At 42.0% G+C, this 24,743-nt stretch overlaps 1 protein-coding gene across 1 annotated transcript in view; it reads left to right on the top strand.

Annotated features, from left to right (window-relative positions):
* LOC115206507 (solute carrier family 12 member 9) overlaps nucleotides 1–12,418 on the top strand; it is a 51,526-nt gene extending 39,108 nt beyond the window's left edge. The window contains exons 10-13 of the mRNA XM_029773578.1: nucleotides 647–839; nucleotides 4,992–5,166; nucleotides 10,326–10,472; nucleotides 10,610–12,418. Of these exons, the coding sequence (XP_029629438.1) occupies nucleotides 647–839; nucleotides 4,992–5,166; nucleotides 10,326–10,472; nucleotides 10,610–11,556 (1,462 nt within the window). The 3' untranslated portion in view covers nucleotides 11,557–12,418. The remainder of the gene's footprint in view (nucleotides 1–646; nucleotides 840–4,991; nucleotides 5,167–10,325; nucleotides 10,473–10,609) is intronic.
* Nucleotides 12,419–24,743: the final 12,325 nt, after the last annotated feature.

Genomic DNA, 24,743 nt, shown 5'->3' with positions numbered 1-24,743 from the left:
CATGTAGTGGAAGCCATAGGGATCGTGAACTGCGTCATAAGTCTTTGTATGGTGGATAGGCTTTCAATGGAAAAACAGGCTTTTCAAAAATAAAGGCACTTCCTGGATGGATTTTCCTCGGGTTTTCGCCTGCCATGTCAGTTCTGTTATACTCTGACATTATTTTAAAGTGTTTTCTATCCAACTCTACCAATTATATGCATATCCTAGCTTCTGGATCTGAGTAGCAGGCAGTTTACTTTTGGGCATGCTTTTCATCCAAAATTCCGAATGCTGCCCCCTACCTTAGTGAGGTTAACTAACACACACTAATTTACTCTCGCTCAAACTCACACACATTAACACACACATGTGCATGGACGCTACACACGAACTATATACATTTTCTATAGATGCAGTTAAAGTCATTAAGACTGCTCACAAAAACACAGCAGATAAATAACCCCATCACTTTATATATACTGACTCACCTCCCAGTTGTTTATCATGCTTAGATAGAGCTTTACATTCACTTAGAATGCTCACGTGAGCAAGAGAAAGCGAGAGAGAAATTAAGATAATTTGCAAATGCATTTACGTGTGTGTGTGTGTGTGTGTGTGTGTGTGTGTGTGTGTGTGTGTGTAAACCCTTCCCCTCTCCCTCCAGGCCCACCTTCCGTTACTTCACGTGGCACACCTGTGTGTTGGGCATCGTGGGCTGTGCTGTTATGATGTTCCTGATTAACTCTATCTACGCCTCAGCCTCCATCGCCTTCATGCTGCTACTACTGCTGCTCATCCACTACCTCAGCCCTACCAGCAGCTGGGGGTATATCAGCCAGGCTCTCATCTTCCACCAGGTACACAGTACAGTGTGTACACACACACACATCCACTACCTCAGCCCTACCAGCAGCTGGGGCTATATCAGCCAGGCTCTCATCTTCCACCAGGTACACAGTACAGTGTGTACACACACACATCCACTACCTCAGCCCTACCAGCAGCTGGGGGTATATCAGCCAGGCTCTCATCTTCCACCAGGTACACAGTACAGTGTGTACACACACACATCCACTACCTCAGCCCTACCAGCAGCTGGGGCTATATCAGCCAGGCTCTCATCTTCCACCAGGTACACAGTACAGTGTGTACACACACACATCCACTACCTCAGCCCTACCAGCAGCTGGGGGTATATCAGCCAGGCTCTCATCTTCCACCAGGTACACAGTACAGTGTGTACACACACTTCCTCAGCTACATCAGTCTGCAGAACATTATGATGTCATCCAGTAGGGTTGAGCGGTGTCCAGATTTTCATATCGTTATACTGTACTTCTCATCTCGGGATTTACGGTATTACCGCTTTAGTACACAAAACCGCATAAAAGCCCATTGGGCGTCTATTACCAGAATGCTAACAAAATTTGCACAATTAATAGCGAATTTCCATGGAGGCTGCTAGCTAAGTACTGTATGTTAACGAGCGCAAACGAAAATAAATGAATTGCAAAGACAGGCAATCTAGCTCATAAAGTTAAACATATAGGTAGGTGTTACTGAATGTCGTTTTTGGTGAGTTTGGACATTTACAAGCGAATGTGAATGAGCAACATTGTGCAATTGAACCCATTTGTTATGCATGCTTGTCTGAAGGAACAACAACAGTACTGTCGCTAGTGCAGCATCCGTACATGTGTGAAGTCTGGATTCGCTAGGGCAACGGGCCTGCTTGCTCTGCTCTGACGAGGGGAAGGAGCAGACGGGCTGAGAACAGAGAAGAAGAAAAAAAACGCCAGAGAATCAAGATAACAGTGGCAGTTGTACAGAACTCATTCAAAGGGCTTTGACTTCTCAAACATGGCAGAAAGCTAACACAATATGATGCCCTGTCACCTTATTAATTCAGCCACTTACTTAGACGTCTAGCAAGTTAAACTTAAGGGTCGCATTAATGCAGAATTCGGTCACACAGGAAAACAATATAAAATGCATAAGAAATACAGTATTTTGGCTGAGTTTTGTAAACGTAGATCTAAAATGCTTCTTGTTGTAATTTCTGTTCGGCATCAGACTAATTTTGTACTTCAGTTGCACTTCTCCACTCGAAAGAATGCCCGTTCCTGAATTTTCAATCAGCAGACTTCGCTCTGACTGATGTGTAGCTACATTTCTCTGGTACTTTTCTCAGTGTAACCAGCCTACTTTTCTCCAGTAAAATGCTAGATTAACTTTAAAACATAGGAAATGCAGCTGGCTACATTCTTTCTATGATAAACATTAGAAATATGATGGCCATGCATCATTTTTGCAAAATAGACCTTGCTTTTTCATTCTAAGCTCCGTGTGACTGCCAGCCAAATAGCGTTGCTCTACTGTTGTCATGACTTTCAATATAAAATGCAACCACTGTCAATACACTGCTGTAGTCACCTCAGTCACCTGCTCCCGCTTTCTCCCGTTGTTATTTACAAACAAGTGGCTCAACTATGGTAAGCTTCATAATGTAAAATAATGTGCCAGGTCAAATTAAGAACGTGATTTGCTTTATCTCCTAACGTATTGCACAAGTTGACTGCAGATATATACTTAAGTAGCTATAAATATAAACATTTATTGAAAAACTTCAAAGAAATAGTTTTGACGGAATTGAAAAACCATCCCGTGGCTATTTTGAAATACCCTGTATAAGGTGTGTGTGTGTGTGTGTGTGTGTATATATGGTATACTGCCCAAGCCTTTTATTCAGAAGTGTTTGTATATTTGTCCTCTATTCTACAAGCCGTTTGCTCTACACACCATATTTTCAAGGAGGGGGGTAGTGTTGCCAGGAGGGACCGTTGCCAAGGGGACGGTTGCCAGGGCAGCGAAGTGCCAGGAGCCTGTCAAAAGCTAGGCTGCTACAGGAGCATTATTACAGCCACTTAACTTATTGAGCCTTTCTCCTCCACTGCTCCCTCTCTCCTCCTCTCCTCCCCGTCCCCAGAGAGAGGGGGAAATGCAGAGAGACTGGCCCACTTAGATTAAACTAACGTGTGTGTGCGTGTGTCTGGGGATTACGAGGGTGCATGTTTCGGCAGTGCTCAGTATGGATCGGTGCCAACTGGGTGACATTGAGGAAAGACGAAGAAGGGATTCATGTGATCCAGCCAAGGAAGATGCAAGCTGATAGTATTGAAGGAGTGATAGAAATGAAGAGTTTATAGATTGCTAAAATAATCCAAGTTGGAAATGCAATGGAAGAGGGCAATGGAGAGGAGTGATTGAGAAAAGAAGTGATGGATCAGAAGACCGAGATGGATCAGGAGAGAGGGTGATGGAGAGAGATGGAGTGAGGGAGAGATGGAGCGGTAGATGAGTGGAGGAGGCAGAAGCACATTGACTCCAGGACCTCTCTCTGTTTAGCAGAAACTTTGATAATGATGATTATGATGATAATGATTGTGTTATTATGAGTGTTTAGCATTCTCATCATTAGCAGTATGTAAACACAAACATGCACACACTCATATAAACATGCATACACACACGTATTCACATGCATACACACACACTAATTATTCAGATGAGGTTGTCTGGTCATAAGCATGGTTTCAGTACTTTTTATCATAGTGTTTAGTTATTAAAATACTTTTATCTTAGTCTCCCGTAAAGTAATCACTGATCTTAATGAAACCTAGAATCGACTACACATCTTTCACATATCCAGCCATGCCCCTTCAGTGATCACTCCAAGGAAGGGTGGAAGGAACAATGTTTTCAGAGGATTTTAAGAGACCCATTATCTTGAATATCTGTAGGTTGGTGGCCATTTGGACCTAGTATTTGCTAATTATCTCTATGGTTGGCTAGGTAACAGGAATGGCTATAGGAGAGGCAGGTTTATGTTCCAGACTTAGAATGTTTCAACATTAGTACTGTAGATATAATTACAGCTCTGTGATTTTGTGTAATGAGAGTATGGCGGGAGGCCGGCGGTGCTCCCATTCCTTAATGACAACTATCTCTTCATGACCACCACACACCCCTCCTACACACTCCCTGGTCTGCAGTCTCTGCCACAGTCTCATGTCTTAATGGGATTCTGATTGTGGATCCAATTTGTTTCTGCATTGGCGGAATCCTGACTAGACCACACAGACACACACTCTGCAGACAGGGAGCTTGGTGTGGGGGGTGCACAAGAACGTGTGTGTCAGAGGAGAGTAAAGGAATGGTTTTATTCAGAGTCAAACTTTAGAGATATACACCATGTTTCTAGTTGCCGGTAGTAACCAGATCTGTGATTTAGCCAACTCCTCTGTGGTTTATTGTTGTACCATACATAATGTATATGACATGAACATGTATGATATAACAATGAACAACTGGGGGTTTGCCAAATCATCTGGCCGCTAGGCTACAGTAGTAGCAACATGCCTTGGCAACCAATCTACTGTACACATGTAGGATCTTCATTTGATCACTCTTTTGTTGCTGAGAATTTTACTGCACCGAAGGAAATGCAGATGAGCTTTGGGATTTAAATAAATTCACTGAAAGCCCACATTAACACATGGTTATCTTAACAGTATTGCACTTTTCATGTAGCCTGCCTTTGGCCGGCTAATAGCCTAACTACCGGACTAAAAGTATTTTGCTGTGACAATATAGGTCAAATTAAGATTCTATATCTGTGTGTTGTTACCACTTAGCATTCCAGTCATCCAGTCCTGATAACTATTGTGTGTGCAGTATAGAGCAGTGGTTCCCAACCATGGGTACTAGGACCCCTGAGGACACTTGGCCTATCCATGGGGTAATTGAGAAGGCTCATGAGACCAAAATACACAAGGGAGTACTTCAGGGGTACTCCCTTGGGCAGAGCAAAATTCAGTTGGTGGTACATTTAACCCAAAACGGTTGGGAACCACTGCTATAGAGAATACAGTATACAGCTCTGTTATAACCTCTCTCTCTCTCTCTCTCTTTTTCTCTTTCTCTTTCTCTCTTGTATTTCTTCCCCCCAGGTGCGTAAGTACCTGTTGATGTTGGATGTGCGTAAGGACCATGTGAAGTTCTGGAGACCCCAGGTGTTGCTGATGGTATCTAACCCTCGTAGCAGTGTAGGTCTCATCACCTTCATCAATGACATCAAGAAGAGTGGTCTCTATGTCCTGGGACATGTACTGCTAGGAGACCTGGGTAAGAGGGCATACGGAGACGTTGGCTTTTCAAGAATAAAGAAGCCTTTCACATTTCACTTCCATTATTCCCCAAGAGTGGCTGAATACCTCCCACTCATCCATTTCAGTTCAGGCTTCTTGGTGAATGTCTAGGGGAATTGTTCAACTGAGTTGATGTCAAACCAATGTTTGAAGAAGTATGTCTCTGACTTGGCTAGTACAGTAACTAAAGTTATGTGTGTGGTAAGCCAGGCTGCTTACCAGTGTGAAGTTTTATTAGGTACACCACCTCGTTCACGAAAATAGTCCGCTCCTACAGACAGTCGCTGCCAGGCGCTTGTTCCAATATCTCAGAAACGTCCGACCTCCTGGGCTTTTCACCCACATCAGTGTCTAGGGTTTACCGAGAATGGTGCAACAAACAAAAAGCGACAGTCCTGTGGGCGTAAACAGCTCGTTGATGAGGTCGAAAGAGAATGGCAAGAATCGTGCAAGCTAACATGTGGGCCACAAACGGGAAAATAACAGCGCAGTACAACGGTGTGTGCCAGGGTTTCCCAAACTTTTTCATTCAGGACCCCCTTCCAGCATTGAAGAACATCCGGCACCGACCCGTCACGCCCGCACAGTTTGGGAACCACTGCTGAACGGTATCTGGGAATTCATAACTCGTCGGACCTTGCCACAGATGGGCTATTGCAGCAGTCGACCACACCAGGCTCCACTCTTCTCCGCTAGAAACAAGAAAGTCCTATCAGCTAGAAACAAGAAGGAGCGCCTCCAGTGGGTACGCCATCACCAACACAGGACAATTGAGGAGTGGAAAAACATTACCTGGTCCAACGAATCCCGGTTACTGTTGCATCATGCTGATGGCAGAGTCAGAATTTGACATAAGCCGCATGAGTCCATGGCCCCATCCTGCCTGGTGTCAACAGTACAGGCTGGTGGTGTGTGGGGAATGTTTTCCTGGCACAGGTCAGGTCCCTCGGTCAAGTCCTTTGATACCAATTGAGAAACGTTTCCATGCCGCAAAGAATTCAGACTGTTCTGAATTCATAGAGGGGGCAGGGTCAGAGCTGGTACTGGATGGGTGTACCTAATAAACTGGCCACTGTGTGTGTGTGTAGTGCTATATGGTGTCCTGTGATCAGGCTGTTCTCTGGTATAGTGTCACTTTTTTTTTACCTTGACAAGACTTTCAGTGGTGACCGAGCTCCTCCAGTATTGACAAGCCCAGCCTCTCTGTGTGTCTCAATTCAATTCAATTCAATTCAAGGGCTTTATTGGCATGGGAAACATATGTTAACATTGCCAAAGCAAGTGAAATACAGTTGAAGTCGGAAGTTTACGTGCACCTTAGACAAATGCATTTAAACTCAGTTTTTCACAATTCCAGACATTTAATCCTAGTACAACTTACCTGTCTTAGGTCAGTTAGATCACTTTATTTTACAGCATCTTCACAAGGTCCTTTGCTGTTGTTCTGGGATTGATTTGCACTTTTCGCACCAAAGTACGTTCATCTCTAGGAGACAGAACGGGTCTCCTTCCTGAGCGGTATTACAGCTGCATGGTCCCATGGTGTTTATACTTGTGTAAAATTGTTTGTACAGATGAACGTGGTACCTTCAGGCGTTTGGAAATTGCTCCCAAGGATGAACCAGACTTGTGGAGGTCTCCAATTTTTTTCTGAGGTCTTGGCTGATTTCTTTTGATTTTCCCATGATGTCAAGCAAAGAGGCACTGAGTTTGAATGTAGGCATTGAAATACATCCACAGGTACACCTCCAATTGACTGAAATGGTGTCAATTAGCCTATCAGAACCTTCTAAAGCCTTGACATTTTCTGGAATTTTCCAAGCTGTTTAAAGGCACAGTCATCTTTGTGTATGTAAACTTCTGACCCACTGGAATTGTGATTTAAGTGAAATAATGTCTATAAACAATTGTTGGAAAAATGATTTGTGTCATGCACAAAGTAGATGTCCTAACCGACTTGCCAAAACTATAGTTTGTAAATAACCTCTCTAGGACATATGGGACGGTAGCGTCCCACTTCGCCAATAGCCAGTGAAATAGCAGAGCGCCAAATTCGAAACAACAATTATTCATTTCTCACACACATGCAAGTATTATACACCATTTTAAAGATAATTTTCACGTTAATCCAACCACATTGTCTGATTTCAAAAAGGCTTTATGGTGAAAGCATAGCATTAGATTATGTTACGACAGCACCTAGACAAGAAAAACCACACAGCCATTTTCCAAGCAAGGAGAGGCGTCACAAAAACCAGAAATAGAGCTAAAATGAATCACTAACCTTTGATGATCTTCATCAGATGGCACTCATAGGACTTCATGTTACACAATACATGTATGTTTTGCTCGATAAAGTTCATATTTATATTAAAAAAACATTTTACATTGGCGCGTGATGTTCACAAATGTTTTGCCTCCAAAACCGCCGGTGAATCAGCACATCAATTTACAGAAATACTCATCATAAACTTTGATAAAAGATACAAGTGTTATGCACAGAATTATAGATACACTTCTCCTTAATGCAACCGCTGTGTCAGATTTAAAAAAAGTTTTACGGCGAAAGCGAACTTTGCAATAATCTGAGTACAGCGCTTAGATATCAAAACAAGCCATACAGATACCTGCCATTTGAGTCAACAGAAGTCACAAATAACATTATAAATATTCACTTACCTTTGATGATCTTCATCAGAATGCACCTCCCAGGAATCCCAGTTCCACTATAAATGTTAGTTTTGTTCGATAAAGTTCATATTTATGTCCAAATACCTCCATTTTGTTCGCGTTTAGTTCTGCACTCCAAATTCACTAAGCGCGTGAGTTTATTCCAGACGAAAAGTAAAAATAGTTCCATTACAGTTCGTAGAAACATGTCAAACGATGTATAGAATCAATCTTTAGGATGTTTTTATCATAAATCTGCAATAATAATCCAACCGGACAATTCCATTGTCTTTAGAATTGAAAGGCAGCTCGCTCTCATGGCCGTGCGCATGTTTGAGCTCAAGCCAATTTTCCAGACACATGACTGAATCAGCTCTTATTCTCTTCCCATTCACAGTAGAAGCCTGAAACAAGGTTCTAAGAGACTGTTGACATCTAGTGGAAGCCTTAGGAAGTGCAAAATGACCCCACAGACACTGTGTATTAGATAGGCAATCACTTGAAAAACTACAAACCTCAGATTTCCCACTTCCTGGTTGGATGTTTCTCAGGTTTTTGCCTGCCATGTGAGTTCTGTTATACTCACAGACATCATTCAAACAGTTTTAGAAACGTCAGTTTTTTCTATCCAAATCTACTAATTATATGCATATTCTAGCTTTTGTGCCTGAGTAGCAGGCATTTTACTTTGGGCATGTTTTTCATCCAAGCTACTCAATACTGCCCCCCTTTCCTCAAAAAGTTAACAAGAAATTTGAAAAACGAGTTTTAATGACTCCAACCTAAGTGTATGTAAACTTCTGACTTCAACTGTAGATAATAAACAAAAGTGAAATAAACAATACAAATTTACAGTAAACATTACACTCACAAAGTTCCAAAAGAGTAACCATTTCAAATGTCATGTCTATATAGTGTTGTAACGATGTGCAAATAGTTAAAGTACAAAAGGGAAAATAAATATGTGTTGTATTTACAGTGGTGTTTGTTTTTCACTGGTTGCCCTTTTCTTGTAGCCACAGGTCACACATCTTGCTGCTGTGATGGCACACTATGGTATTTCACCCAGTAGATACGGAAGTTTATCAAAATTGGGTTTGTTTTTGAATTCTTTGTGGATCTCTGTAATCGGAGGGAAATATGTCTCTCTCATATGGTCATACATTTGGCAGGAGGTTAGGAAGTACAGCTCAGTTTCCACCTCATTTTGTGGGCAGTGTACACATGCACATAGCCTGTCTTCTCTTGAGAACCAGGTCTGCCTACTGTGGCCTTTCTCAATAGCAAGGCAATGCTCACTGAGTCTGTACATAGTCAAGGCTTTCCTTAAGTTTGGGTCAGGCCACTGTGTACTCTGTTTAGGGCCAAATAGCATTCTTGTTTGCTGTTTTTTTTGTAATTACTTGACACATTGGAAAGAATTTATCTTTTTGTTTTCTCATGATTTGGTTGGGTCTAATTGTGTTGCTGTGCTGTCGTAGGGCTCTGTGGGGTCTGTCTGTGTTTTGTGAACAGAGCCCCAGGACCAGCTTGCTTCGGGGACTCTTCTCCAGGTTCATCTCTCTGTAGGTGATGGCTTTGTTATGAAAGGTTTGGGAATCGCTTCCTTTTTGGAGGTTGTAGAATTTAACGTTTTTCTGGATTTTAATCATTTGTGGGTATCTACCTAATTCTGCTCTGCATGCATTATTTGGTGTTTTACGTTGTACACGGAGGATATTTTTGCAGAATTCTGCATGCAGTCTCAATTTGGTGTTTTATCCCATTTTGTTGGTGAGCGGACCCCAGACCTCACAACCATAAAGTAAACTGATTCAAGTATTTTTTTTGGCAGATTCTAATTGGTATGTCAAATTTTATGTTCCTTTTGATGGCATAGAAAGCCCTTGCCTTGTGTCTCAGCTCATTTACAGCTTTGTAGAAGTTACCTGTGGCACTGATGTTTAGGTTGAGGTATGTATCGTTTTTTTGTGTGCTCTAGGGCAACGGTGTCCAGATGGAATTTGTATTTGTGGTCCTGGCGACTGGACCTTTTTTGGAACACCATTTTACTCAGATTTAATGTCAGGGCCCAGGTCTGGCTAAATCTGTGCAGAAGATTGTAGGTGCTGCTGTAGGCCCTCCTTGGTTGGTGACAGAAACATCAGATCATCAGCAAATGGTAGACGTTTGACTTAAGATTCTAGTAAGGTGAGGCCAGGTGCTACAGACTATTCTAGTTCCCTCGCCAATTCATTGATATATATGTTGAAGAGGGTGGGGCTTCTCTCTCGCTCTCTCGTGTCTCTTCTGTCTGGAGCTTATGTTCTTCTGTGGCACACTGCCAAATCAGGTCACTATACAGAGAAAGAACTTCATCTCTTATTCTCTAAGAGCACTTGGCAGATAATGGCCCCTGGCCAAAATGTTTGTATAGATATTTATGTTTTGTTTCTCTCTCGCTCTCTGTCCCCCCTTCTCTCTCAGACACATTACCATCCGACCCTCTCCAGTGTCGTTATGACTCATGGTTGTCTCTGGTGGACCACCTCAACATCAAGGCATTTGTCAACCTCACCTTGGCTGACTCAGTACGGCACGGAGTCCAACATCTACTCTTCATCTCTGGCCTAGGTCAGTGAGTCCATTCACTACTCTCTGATACCATGTTCTCTATTAGCTGTAACTGGCCCAACTGTCACTCATACACCTTTTTTACTATCATACCCATTGACTCGTCTCTCCCTCTTTCCATCCCTTTGTCTTTCTAGGTGGGATGAGGCCCAACACCTTGGTCCTGGGTTTCTATGATGACTGCACCCCCAAAGACAAACTCACTGACCACAACCTCGCAGATGCCACCGTCCCCACTCAGGACCCCGAGGACGAACGCCCGCCCTACCACTTCCCTGCCCTGCGGGCGTCCATTGATGGCAAGGAGGAGGGCAACGGTGAAAACGGAAAAGTCATGGGACCCCAAGAATACGTGGCGGTGATCGCAGACGCCATGAAGATGTTGAAGAATGTAGCGCTAGCCCGCTACTTCCACCAGTTCGACCGGGCCTCGACCATCTCCTCATCCCCAGGGAAGAGTGCTCTGTACGTGGACGTGTGGCCCGTCAACCTGCTGAGGCCAGACAGCTCCAGCTACGTAGACACCTGCTCCCTCTTCCTGCTCCAGCTCGCCTGTGTCCTCAATATGGTCCGCGCCTGGCGCCATGCTAGACTCCGCCTCTTTCTGTGTGTGGAGGAAGGGCGGAGCCTGCGGGGCTCTGAAGCGAAGCTGGGGCAGCTGCTAAAGGAGCTGAGGATCAAAGCCAACGTGTACACAGTGCCCTGGGACCAGCAGGTGGCGCTACATTGGCAGAGGCAGGGTGAGGCGGGCAAGCAGAGGCCCTCCCACCAATCACGGAGAGAGGAGGAGGAGGGGCTGGGAAAGATGGGGTTGTTTGAGGAGGAAGAAGAAGACGACGACTATGTGAATAGCTTCCCTAGCAACGCCACAAGGCTGTCGGATGAGTATCTGTCGGCGGTTAATAGGTTGATCCTGGAGCAGGCCCGTCCCCCTCCGGCTGTGCGTTTCCTGTATTTGCCCCGCCCCCCGGCTGACACGCGCCGCTACACGGCCTACCTGCGCCAGCTGGACTTGCTCACCAAGGATCTGGGTCCTACCCTGCTAATACACGGGGTTACACCTGTCCTCACCACTGACCTCTAACCCTAAACTTTCACCAGCTAACCCCTGATTAAACCCTTATTTCATCCCCTTACCAAATTGCTGCAGGTAGAAGTGGTACTTAGACAAAGGTCAAGGATCCACTTACCTTCCTCAAAGCTGTACTAAAATACAGCCCCATCCTCCTTATGAATATGGAAGGATTGCACTGGCCAAAAAGTAAATAATAAATAATATATTGATTTTACTCCTTCAAGGGGACTGAAGTCTGACGCTCTGCCAAGTCATTGGAGCTCAGCTAAATGTTTTCTTTTCTGAAAGCACTTTTGTAGTTTATCTACAAGATAAGAAACATGTGACCTTTAAACGTTTACAGTTCAAATATGAAAATCCATCGAACTGTTTAATGGAACTATCTATTTATAGAAACAACAACAAAAAATAATTAAAGAAATGTATTTGGGTGCACTTGATTTTTTTTTTTTTCCTTTGTATCGTTATGACTATGCATTACTGACTGAACTGATCAGAATGCCAAGTGCCCTTGTGTGCCTGAGTGTAGAAGACTATAAATTGCACACTCCTCATGTAGGCTTTAGGACCAGTAGTTTCCTGGGCCAACTCTAGTCTACATGGAATCCCATGGATGTTTACTGAAAGGATATCTAATCTATATAGATCTATTTAATCTCCATGAAGCCCTTCTATTGGACACTACACTCCTGTGCAAAGAATGCTGGTATATGACAGGTCCTAAGCAGCTCAATGACTTTTTGGGTGAACACATACCGGTACATCGACACTATTTTAAATTTAAAGAAAAAATGACGTTTTAAAAGCACCATCCAAATCATATTTTAAAGTGTGTATATTGTAATTGAATAAAGAAGCTGTTTTCTGTGTAGTTCTGTGTAGTCTTTTTTTTCATTTCACTGTCATTGTGCCAGCAATTTATCTAAACCTAGTTGAAATGTTGATTGTCTATGTTCAGGTCTGTAAATATACTAAACAAAAATATAAATGCAACATGTAAAGTGTTGGTTTCATGAGCTGAAATAAAATATCCCAGAAATGTTCCATTCTCACAAAAAAACTTATTTAAAAAATTTAAGTCGCTGTTAGTGAGCGTTTCTCCTTTGCCTAGATAATACATCCACCTGACTCCTGTGGCATATCAAGAAGTTGATTAAACAGCATGATCATTACACAGGTGCACCTTGTACTGAGGACAATAAAAGGCCTCTCTTAAATGTGCCGTTTTATCACTCAACACAATGCCACAGATGTCTCAAGTTTTCAGGGAGTGTGCAATTGGCATGCTGACTGGGAAAGTCCACTAGGGGTGCTGCCAGGTAAATGAATGTTCATTTTAAAACCATAATGTTTTAAATTACTTGGCAGTTCGTCCAACCGGCCTCACAATCACAAACCACGTGTAAAAAAAAAAAAAAAAGTAATACGTTTTCGTTTATCGGTGCTTTTCGCTCTCAAGTTTAACCATTACCAACCGTTTTTTACCACGACATCACTGATAATTGATGTCTGTCTGTGTGGTGCTTGATTAGTAATGCTTATAATAAAAATATTTTTTATTTTATTATTTCACCTTTATTTAACCAGGAAGGCTAGTTGAGAACAGGTTCTCATTTACAACTGCGACCTGGCCAAGATAAAGCAAAGCAGTGTGACACAAACAACAGAGTTACACATGGAATAAACAAGCATACAGTCAATAACAATGGAAAAAAAGGTATGTACAGTGTGTGCAAATGAGGTGAGATAAGGCAATAAATAGGCCATAGTGGTGAAATAATTACAATTTAGCAATTTAAACACTGGCGTGATAGATGTGCAGAAGATTAATGTGCAAGTAGAAATACTGCTGTGCAAAGGAGCATCAAAAAAATAACAGTATGGGGATGAGGTAGTTAGATGGGCTGTTTACAGATGGCCTATGTACAGGTGCAGTGATCTGTGAGCTGCTTGAACTTCAAGCACTGACAGCTGGTGCTTGAAGTTAGTGAGGGAGATATGAGTCTCTGAACGCTATGCAATTGAGAATATAGATATCGATATAAAGAGTTGATTTGATTTTATGCAATGCATCGATACAACTGACTGCACAGTCGCTGATGCTGCGTGTCAGTCTGAATCATTTTAACTTAACCCTTGTGTAGTCTTAACATTCTGTATACTCCCCTTGTCCTAAGGTAAAAAATGACACGCCTTCACTATAAACCCCTAAAATAAAGCAGCTGAATTGAATTTAGGTTTATTATTGTTATTATTGCTATAGGTACTGCATAGGTGTAAACATACATTGGTTTAGCAAGAGATGGCACTTGTGCAGAAAGTAGTTTTGAATGTATTTCATTGAAGGGAAACAATAACAGTCTTGAACTGTTGGCAACAGTGATATATTCTTATATACCGTACAATGAGTAATTCTACAAAATACTAGTCTTCTCCCATTTTTTTGAACCATTGCCCCCACCCACAAGGTGTTTAATAAACAAAAAAATAAGATAATAGATACAAAACAAAAACGTGAAGAACATAAATCAATCAACTCTAATTAGCACATGTAGGACAGTATGCAAGTGTGTGTGCATAGACTTTGCAGATGTATTTCTCACATGTGCAGCACATAGTATTTGTCTTACAGTCCTTTTTTGGAGGGCAGAATTGGCATCTCCTCTTGCCTGCCCCAGCTGCAGCCTCAGGTGGATAAGGACAAGATTAAGCCCCCTGAACAGCTTTCACAAGCGCTGCAAAGGCTGCTGTGTGGGGGAGGTGCTCCCTTCTTTGAATGTGAGGTGTTACAAGTGCCTTTCCCAGCTGCTCCGGGAACACCATCTTGTTCTGCTTGTCAGGCATCCAGGTAGGGTTGATCTTGTTCCATATCACGAAGGCATTGTATGAGGACACATCAATGATGTTATGGAAGATGACCAAGGGCCAGCGGGCAGTCATCCTCCTGCAGCTGTAAATTCCAATCACCTTGTCCAGGTTGTCCACGCCTCCTTTGTTGTGGTTGTAGTCCAGGATAATAGCTGGCTTCCTGTCCTCATGATCACTGATCTCAGCCGTTTTGTGCAGTGTGCTTAGGAGGACCACATTCTTGTTCCTCTTTGGGAGGTAAGAAACTAGAGTGGTGGTCCATCTGTCACATCAAGCCCAACCCGCATCCCCTGGTTCTCCACTGGTCGGTTTCCCTGTGTAGACTTGCATCTTCCAAGCGTAGCTGGATTGTGAGTCACAGGCCACCCATATCTTGATGCCATACTTTGCTGGCTTGCTGGGCATATACTGCCAGAAAGGACAGCGACCTTTTGACAAAAGAGATTACTATCAGTAATTAGTATTAGTGTCATATAAAAAAAATCACATAAATCAATGATATTACAGCAACACATAATAATATTAACAGGGAAAATCACTTGCATTACAGATATGAAACTAAAAATGTACCTCTGAATGGAACCAGTTGCTCATCCACTGTTACTTCAGGCCCAGGGTTGTAGAGGTATGGCCTCATCCACTGTTACTTCAGGCCCAGGGTTGTAGAGGTATGGCCTCATCCACTGTTACTTCAGGCCCAGGGTTGTAGATGTATGGCCTCATCCACTGTTACTTCAGGCCCAGGGTTGTAGAGGTATGGCCTCATCCACTGTTACTTCAGGCCCAGGGTTGTAGAGGTACGGCAGATGCTCCACCCACTTCTCCCAGACCTATCTTATGGCCGCCAATTTGTCTCTCACACGTCTCGCAGGTCTTGACTCACGGTTATCAAATCGTAGCATTCTTGAGAAAGCGTGAAAGACTTTCAGTGGCATCGTGGCACGGAAAATCACCCTTCCACTCTCTGCATCCCAGAGACTACATGTAGCCTCGCCTCGGGACCTATACACACCCGCTAAGATTAGCAGCCCTATGTAGGCACGCAGGTCAATCTCATCCATCCTTTTCCAGTTGTCTCCATATTTGTAATCTCCAGGATGATTTTTTTGATGGCTCGTGTGATGAACATGTAGAATGTTGAGGCGATGTCCTGGGCATGGGAAACTGCATGTCTTGTGGGCCCTTGGGTCATCCTTATGAAATGTTGTGCTGCCATCCTGCCCTTGCTGTCATATGGTGAGAAGGACCATGTTATTTTGCTGTTCTTTGACAAAAATGCCTCTTTCAGCTTGGGGGATTTCTTCTTCATCTGAAGATGATGCATCATGCTCTGGGTTGTATTCTTCCCCATCTTCTTCTTCAGATACCTCCTCCTCTTCTAAATCATTGCTCTCTTGTTCCTCCTGGACATCTGAAAAAATCTGATCTACGACCTGTTGGGCACTGAAACGTGCACTCATGGCTTCTGCAAAGGGAGAACTGGGAGGACTGTCATCTGCAGCACCTTTATAGCCTCTGACTGCATTTCCCATTAGTAAGCAATGCTTTCAATATATTTTTATTTTGTCTGAAATTGTTTTTGTTTTGTCTGTGAACTTGAGTCATGTGTGGGGTCATGGAGGGGAGATGCTGCACATGCACAAGAACGTTTTAGTTTTGTCTGAGTTCAATCAGTAGCACACATAATCTCAATTTCTCATTGTTTGTGTGTGTGTGTGTGTGTGTCTTTGTGGTGTGTAAATGATTTTATAACTGCCGGCTCAAAAATGACCCTAAGACAATCTTTGTACCCTGGTGGTGTACAGCTTTCATGGAAATATGAACAAAGGCAATGTTTCACTTTTTGTAATGTTGGGGTCACTAGGAAAAGTCATCAAATTTTAAGTTGAAAAAATATAATTTAGGGGGTTTTCTCTGCTGTTAAACATGGTGACGGGTCATTTTTTAACCTTAAGACAACACAAGGGTTAAACCTTGGTTATGGCCCTGTCTATGGTAAGCTCTGGGTGTGTCAAGGTTAATTAGGTAATGTGTCTTGCAGGTTTAGGCCTTGTGGCAACTATGCTGTGTTACTCAAATAAACTAGATTTGGATATAGAGCTGGGGAGGCTACAGTCTAGACAGACATTTCCAGCCAGCCAAATTGCCCTGTCCCCTAGCTGGCAAGAATAAAATAAATGGATTCCATATCGCGAGTAAGGGAGAGATTTGAAAAATAACCCAACATAAGCAATATCTGGTCAGAAAATGGAGCTGAACATTTGTCATTGAGAAAATGCTGTAGAAGACATGGTATTTGGTGTAAGATTTCTCTATTTGCCCTGAGAAGGTCAGAGGAAGTGTGTAATGTGTTTGTATGATCAGAGAGCCTCAATATCCTCTGACAGTTTTCTAACCTGACATGAGAAATCCTTTTGCTCTGGGATAGTAGGAATGAGGGAGAGGGGGAAAGAGTGCAGCCAGAAGAGACAGGGGATGTGTCCCCCGTGTGTGTTTAGGGTCCTGGCTATGTGTGGGGGTGTTGCAGTGCCCCTAGTGTACAATAGACCCCTGACAAGTGGGCACACCACAGGGACACACTATACATTTGCCTTTGATCACTTTACATGGCCACTCTCATCTGATCAGAACTCTCTCTCCTTTCTCTCTCTCCTCTCCCTCTTCTCTCTCCGTCTTTCTCTTTTCTCTCTACTATCTCTCCTATGTCTCTCTCCTATCTCTTCTCTCAGGGTATAAGTTATATCAGAATGCTTATTGTTTAATCGGGTTAATTTTACATGAGATTCAGAATGTCTGAGTCATCAGAAGGAGGGAAGGGACTTGGCAGTGGTGTAAAGTACATAAATAAAAATACTTAAATGTACTACTTAGGTAGGTTTTTGGGGTATCTGTACTTTACTATTCATATTTTCGACAACTTTTACTTCACTACATTCCTAAAGAAAATAATGTACTTTCTGGTCCCATGAATGTTCCCCATCACCCAAAAGTACTCATTACATTTGGAATGCTTAGCAGGACAGGAAAATTGTTCAATTCACGCACTTAAAGATAAAATCCCTGGTCATCCCTACTGCCTCTTATCTGGCAGACTCACTAAACACAAATGCTTTCTTTGTAAATTATGTCTGAGTGTTGGAGTGTGCCCCAGGCAATCCGTAAATTAAAACAAGAAATTCGTGCTGTCTGGTTTGCTTAATATAAGGAATGTGAAATGATTTATACTTTTACTTTTGGTACTTAAGTATATTTTAGCAATCACATTTACTTTTGATACTTAAGAATATTTAAAACCAAATACTTTTACTCAAGTAGTGTTTTACTGGGTGACTTTCACTTTTACCTGAGTCCTTTTCTATTAAGGTATCTTTACCTTTACTCAAGTATGACAATTGGGTACTTTTTCCACCACTGGGACTTAGTCACACTGACACTAGGCAGGATGAGTAATGAAGGAGAGATGTGTTTCTGTGAGTGTTTGAGAGGGACACAAATGTGTATGTAAGGTAGAGCTATTTATAGTAGTATGACACAAGGCAGTGAATGGAAAAGCCCCGGTATGGTACAGTATAGTAATTGAAAGAGCCAACATGCCATGATGCCCCTGGAGCTGGCTTTCTTCTGGTAATGATGGAGGCTGTACCTTCAATGGCTTGAACTGTCAAACACTTCTACTGTCATCTCCAGGGGCGCACCTTTGGTTTTAGAAGTGGGTGGGACATAATTATTATTATTATATATATTTTTTCATCCAGTCAAATAAACATGGTCCTAAAGCACACCGAGCCTCCTTTTGTATCACATTCCAATGATAAAACTGAGTGGGACAAAAATGCAATTTCAGAATGTGGGGGGACATGTCCCCGCTGTAAGTTGCACCCCTGGTCATCTCAAACTTATATCAGGAAGGATGATTAAAGTACTGTGGAAGATTCAATTACAGTTTCTGATATAGTTAACCCTTCAACTATGTGAACAATGGATATGCACAGTAGGGACTTTGTATGTATTTGTATCAGGGAGATCGTTGTGTGTGTAAATGTGTTTCAGATCAAGAGATTTTGGATATTAGATTGGGGTTGGGACATACTGTATTCCCTCCTCTATCCTGCTACATCTGTCTCTCAGATTCCAGTGCCCCTTACACAGTCAATCTTGCTGGAAATGTCATTCTGCTCTAATCTCACCCTCAATGCAACTACATTTTCCAATTGAATCAGAATTCGGAACCTCCATGTCATTGGAAAAATTACATCTCGAAGATAAATTCTTGGGTTGATGGGAAAGATTGAATCAAGGCTTCAAGTTGAGCAGGTTACTAGTTTTAACATTTCTGTAGGGTTCTCTGTAATGACATGGCAGGCTCTCCAGTGATGAAACAGCAGGCAGCAACATGGGGTCTATTACAACCTGAGTTAAGCGCACGTAAAGGGAACATACAGTAATTCCCTTTTTATCTACTTTTATCTTTATGCGTATTCTGACATTTAACTTAAGAATGAGCAGTGGCAACCCGTCACCTGTTTTGAGCCCCACCTGTTAAGCAAAATATTATTTTGCCATTAATACTTGTCACATCAGTTTGCAAACAATGTAAAAATGTATAATAACTGAGTTAATAAAGCCGCATACAAACATGGTCGCTTTTTCACTTTCTTGAGTAAGGCAGCTCCAAAATGCAGGTGTTTCAGCTTATCTCAGTGCTTTCTGTGGTGGTGGGGCAGCCAGCGGAAAATACAGAGCGTAGGGATTTGTAATGTTCTCTAATTGCGCTGTGATTGGCTCAGTGTTCTGTCACTCATGGGGACACTGCATCACCGCAAGATCTACGGGAGAGATCGAAAATTCAAGCCCCTTGGGTGCTGCCATAGTTACATTAGAAGTGCCCATCCAAGAAGGCTCAAGGTCATTTGCCACAGATAAAGTGACGTCAAATCAAGTTATATCTACAGTAGCTTTGACTGGACTGATCATGTCAACATCATACTTTCAATATCTTAGCTAGCAGTCATCATCATGAATCAAGTCGACAATCTACTGGCAAATCCTTTTCAAACCTTGTCATATGAAGAGAAATTATAGATAAAATGTATTAGTGCTCATCGGCCATTGGACATAAACATTACAGAACAAGCCGGAAATCGCAAATTCAACAATGAGTGGTTTGGAAGGAATAACTTGCAGTTACAGGCTAACTGCAAGCATTGCAAAGCAATCACTAGCCTGCTATTCAGTGGAGTGGATGTGTGGTCCAAGTCTCTATTTAAGGGTCTCTTTTCCTATCTTAAAAGGATAAGGATTCAACATTGGCCATGCTGTCAATCCAGCATGAATTCTGCCATTTTCAAAACAACTGGAAACTCGGAAATCACAGACTTCATTGATTCAAAACAACTGGGAACTTGGACTAAAATGGTCATCCAACTTGGAATTCCAAGTAGGGAACTCGGGCCTCTTTCTAGAGCTCCGACCTGAAGATCACTGTCATCATGATTCAACCTTGTTTTTTTCTGAGTTCCCAGATGTCTTGAAAGCACCAGAAATCCAGAGAATGACAGACTTTGATGATAAAGTTTGATGACAAAATTTGCCCACGAAGAACCACCTCGCCACCTTCCTGTTCAAGTGAGCACAGCACAACAAGGTGAGTCCAAAAATGTATTGTACTTGTATGCTGCTGCATGAATTATGTAATATGCCAGGGAGATATGTATACATTTGCTAAGAAGGTAATACTAAGTGTATGTTGTGTAGTAAGCTGTTAGTAGCCCATGTGCCACACCCTAATAATTTGGTCCCTTTTCCCCTCATAATTTAGCCTACTGTTCTGACTTGGTGGTACACATATAGCCTATAGCCTGTTTTAGAGAAATGTAATCATTGAATATTGTAAGAGCTTTCATTGTCTGCTTATATGCCCACTTTATTTATCCTACGGTTCTGACTTGGTGTACAGGGAGAATATGGTAAGAACAGCTCATGTTCTGAATTCTGTAGCTGTACATTTTCAAAAGTGCTGAACAAATAGTTATATTCCCTACGTCTGTCCTAGCTCGCTCATTAGTCTTAATTGAAATTACAGATTGCCTCTTATCCGCTCATCGTTCCCTTATGCCATAGTTTGTACATATCAATTGTCAGGAGAAACCACATTTGTTTAAGCAAGTCAGCGATATCAGTTATGTTTTTTTAAATGGCAGTAAATGAGGCTGAATGATCAGTTTCGCTGCCAGACAAGGCTCCACTGATAGCCAGGTGAAGCAGTGGTAAGATGTTGGGACTGCAGTTGGGACAGCTTTATGTAGGCCCTAAAAGTTTGTGGCAGTGGTAAGATGTCGGGACTACAGTTGGGACTGCTTTATGTAGGCCCTAACAGTTTGTGGTAGTGGTAAGATGTTGGGACTACAGTTGGGACAGCTTTATGTAGGCCCTAACAGTTTGTGGCAGTGGTAAGATGTTGGGACTACAGTTGGGACAGCTTTATGTAGGCCCTAACAGTTTGTGAGCACCGTTTGTCACCATTATAGTGCAATTCATGTATTGTTTAGTGTAGTGTTGTGTAGTGGCTTTGCTGGCATGTGTCCCCCCATTTTTTTGTTTGTTTGCCCCACCAAGATTTACATGCTAAAATCGGCACTGAGAATGAGAATAGCATGCTATTCACCCGCTCGCTATTAGTTCGGATGGAGATCTAAGAAATGAAGGTGTGTCTACTGACCTTGACTTAATTCCCTAATAATTCCACCACCTTCATTCTAAGGAAACCATAATTAAGGTCGAGCAAAGATGCCTGTTCCAAGTGGAAAAAACATATACCTTATTTTTTCCCATAGCATTCTCCATGCTCTGCAATTAAGAAATTGCTTAGAGCTTTTGATAAGAGACTAAATTAATAATATTTTTGGAGAAGGGGATTGTAAATACACATAGCAATTGTTTTAGATGATTTTTCCTTATGATCCCTCAAGACAAATGGGAAACCAGTCATTGCGGCCCCTTTTCCACAGTTTAGTAGGCTATAAATAGCTGTGCCGTTATTGCAAATGTTATTTGTGTGCCCTCAATTTGCGTGGATGAAATTTGGAGACCCAAACTATAGGTTTCTGTAGGGCTGAACCTGCCGAGTTGATGTATGTGCTTTAGAATGTTTTGCTTATATGCCTGGGCTTTTCTCCGTTTTCTTTTACAATTTGTATTATGTTAAATATTAGCCACCATCGGGAGCCACAATCACCAATACCCACATACATTTACAACTGTCACTTAGTGTTTGTTTTCTTCAATTTGTCGCTTACATTTTGCATCATTCCATTCCGTTTACATTTCCTTCCTTTGTCACATCTGTGAAGTTGTTCCTGAGGGTCGCTAGCATTACTGGATCAAGTTAGGTTAATGTTTTACAATAATTTGGGACATGTAGCCTATTTGAATCATTATGGAACTCAGACGACATGTAGCAGGTTAAATCTGGAGCCTGGTGCACGGTTCATGACGACTGGACCGTTGTCATACACTTCCATAAATAGAGGAGATTTATAAGACTATTGTTCAACCCTTATTGTACTCTTTTTTTCCACATTCCAATATTTTATGGATTATACTTGAATATGACAACTTTCAGGATGAATCAAACCGCTGTTTTTGATTCATTGTCATGTTGTATAAATGATTGGAGACAGGCGCAGGAATTCGCAATAGCAGAATTTAATACTCCACCCAAAAGTACAACATGCCATGAAAGGCACGGGGACGAAGCAGAAAAACAAACACGTATACAAAAACACAGGAATGTTACCCAAACTAAAGATCAAGGTTAAACCTCTAATAAATATATGGGAAGGGACCCGTAATAACAACACACAGGAGAAGATCTGTACTAACAAGTGCAGTACAATACACGCAGCACGAAAGCCGAAACCACAACACACAGGTACTGAGACCAACGGACATGGGAACATTAACCGACGAAACAATGTTGAACAGAGGGCACATACAGTTGAAGTAGGAAGTTTACGTACACCTTAGCCAAATACATTTAAACTCAGTTTTTCACAATTCCTGACATTTAATCCTACTGAAAATTCCCTGTCGTAGGTCTGTCAGGATCACCACTTTATTTTAAGAATGTGAAATGTCACAATAATAGTAGAGAGAATGATTTATTTCAGCTTTTATTTATTTCATCACATTCCCAGTGGGTCAGAAGTTTACATACACTCAATTAGTATTTGGTAGCATTGCCTTTAAATTGTTTAACTTGGGTCAAACGTTTCGGGTAGCCTTCCACAAGCTTCCCACAATAAGTTGGGTGAATTTTGGCCCATTCCTCTTGACAGAGCTGGTGTAACAGAGTCAGGTTTGTAGGCCTCCTTGCTCGCACACCCTTTTTCAGTTTTGCCCACACATTTTCTATATGATTGAGGTCAGGGTTTTGTGATGGCCACTCCAATACCTTGACTTTGTTGTTCTTAAGCCATTTTGCTACAACTTTGGAAGTGTGCTTGGGGTCATTGTCCATTTGGGAGACACATTAGCGACCAAGCTTTTACTTCCTGACTGATGTCTTGAGATGTTCCTTCAATATATCCACATACTTTTCCAGCCTCATGATGCCATCTATTTTGTGAAGTGCACCAGTCCCTCCTGCAGCAAAGCACCCCCACATCATGATGCTGCCAGCCCGTGCTTTATGGTTGGGGTGGTGTTCTTCGGCTTCCAAGCGTCCCCCCTTTTCCTCCAAACATAATGATGGTCATTATGGCCAAACAGTTCTATTTTTGTTGCATCAGACCAGAGGACATTTCTCCAAAAAGTACGATATTTTCCCCCATGTGCAGTTGCAAACCGTAGTCTGGCTTTTTATGCCGGTTTTGGAGCAGTGGCTGCGTCCTTGCTGAGCAGCCTTTCAGGTTATGTCGATATAGGACTCGTTTTACTGTGGATATAGATACTTTTGTACCTGTTTCCCCCAGCATCTTCACAAGGTCCTTTGCTGTTGTTCTGGGATTGATTTGCACTTTTCGCACCAAAGTACGTTAATGTCTAGGAGAGGACGCGTCTCCTTCCTGAGCGGTATGATGGCTGCGTGGTCCCATGGTGTTTATACTTGCGTATTATTGTTTGTACAGATGAACGTGGTACCTTCAGGCGTTTAGAAATTGCACCCTGTCATATGCGTCGTAAGGATTGGACCAAAGCGCAAAGTGCTCATCTTCTTAATTTATTTAAATAAAACACTTAAACAAAATAAACAAACGACGAAAACAGTTCCATAAGGCTCCCAGGCTATACAGACAATAACCACCCACAAAACACAAGTGAAACAAACACAACTAAATATGGCCTCCAGCTAGAGACAACGACAACCAGCTGCCTCTAATTGGACATCATTGCCAAAAACCCAACATAGAAATAGAAAACTAGATATAAACATAGAAATAGATAACATAGAACCTAAACCCCAAAACACCGAAACACACAAAACAAACACCGCCTGCCACGCCCTGACCAAACTACAATGACAAATAACCCCTTTTACTGGTCAGGACGTGACACACCCAAGGATGAACCAGACTTGTGGAGGTCTTGGCTGATTTCTTTTGATTTTTCCCATGATATCAAGCAAAGAGGCACTGAGTTTGAATGTAGGCCTTGAAATACATCCACAGGTACACCTCCAATTGACTCAAATTATGTCAATTAGTTTATCAGAAGTTTCTAAAGCCATGACATCATTTTCTGGAAATTTCCAAGCTGTTTAAAGGCACAGTTAACTTAGTGTATGTAATCTTCTGACCCACTGGAATTGTGATACAGTGAATTATAAGTGAAAGAATCTGTCTGTAAACAATTGTTGAAAAAATGACTTGTGTCATGCACAAAGTAGATGTCCTAACCGACTTGCCAAAACAATAGTTTGTTAACCAGAAATTTGTGGAGTAGTTAAAAAACGAGTTTTAATGACTCCAACCTAAGTGTATGTAAACTTCCGACTTCAACTGTATATACAATATCTAATCAGGGGGTATGGGAACCAGGTGTGCGTAATCAGACAGTTCAGTGACACCTAGAGGCCGGTGACGTAGACCTCTGGAACTGTTGCACGGAATGAGCAACAGTACCGGGGGGATCCGTGACATTCATCAATATATTTTGAGCGTAAAGGCTCTCCAAACCTGTTATTGTGATTCATACATACTTTCTTTATCCTGAATGTGCCTAAATAATATACAACATCAGAGTATTTTTTTAAGATACCAGTTGGTGCTGAAACAAAGACGAATATGCATATGTTTAGATGATTTTTTTTTATTGATCCCTCATTGTAT

The sequence above is a fragment of the Salmo trutta genome, chromosome 13, assembly GCF_901001165.1.
Source record: "Salmo trutta chromosome 13, fSalTru1.1, whole genome shotgun sequence".
Lineage (NCBI taxonomy): Eukaryota > Metazoa > Chordata > Actinopteri > Salmoniformes > Salmonidae > Salmo > Salmo trutta.
This window is presented reverse-complemented; position numbering and strand designations above follow the sequence as displayed.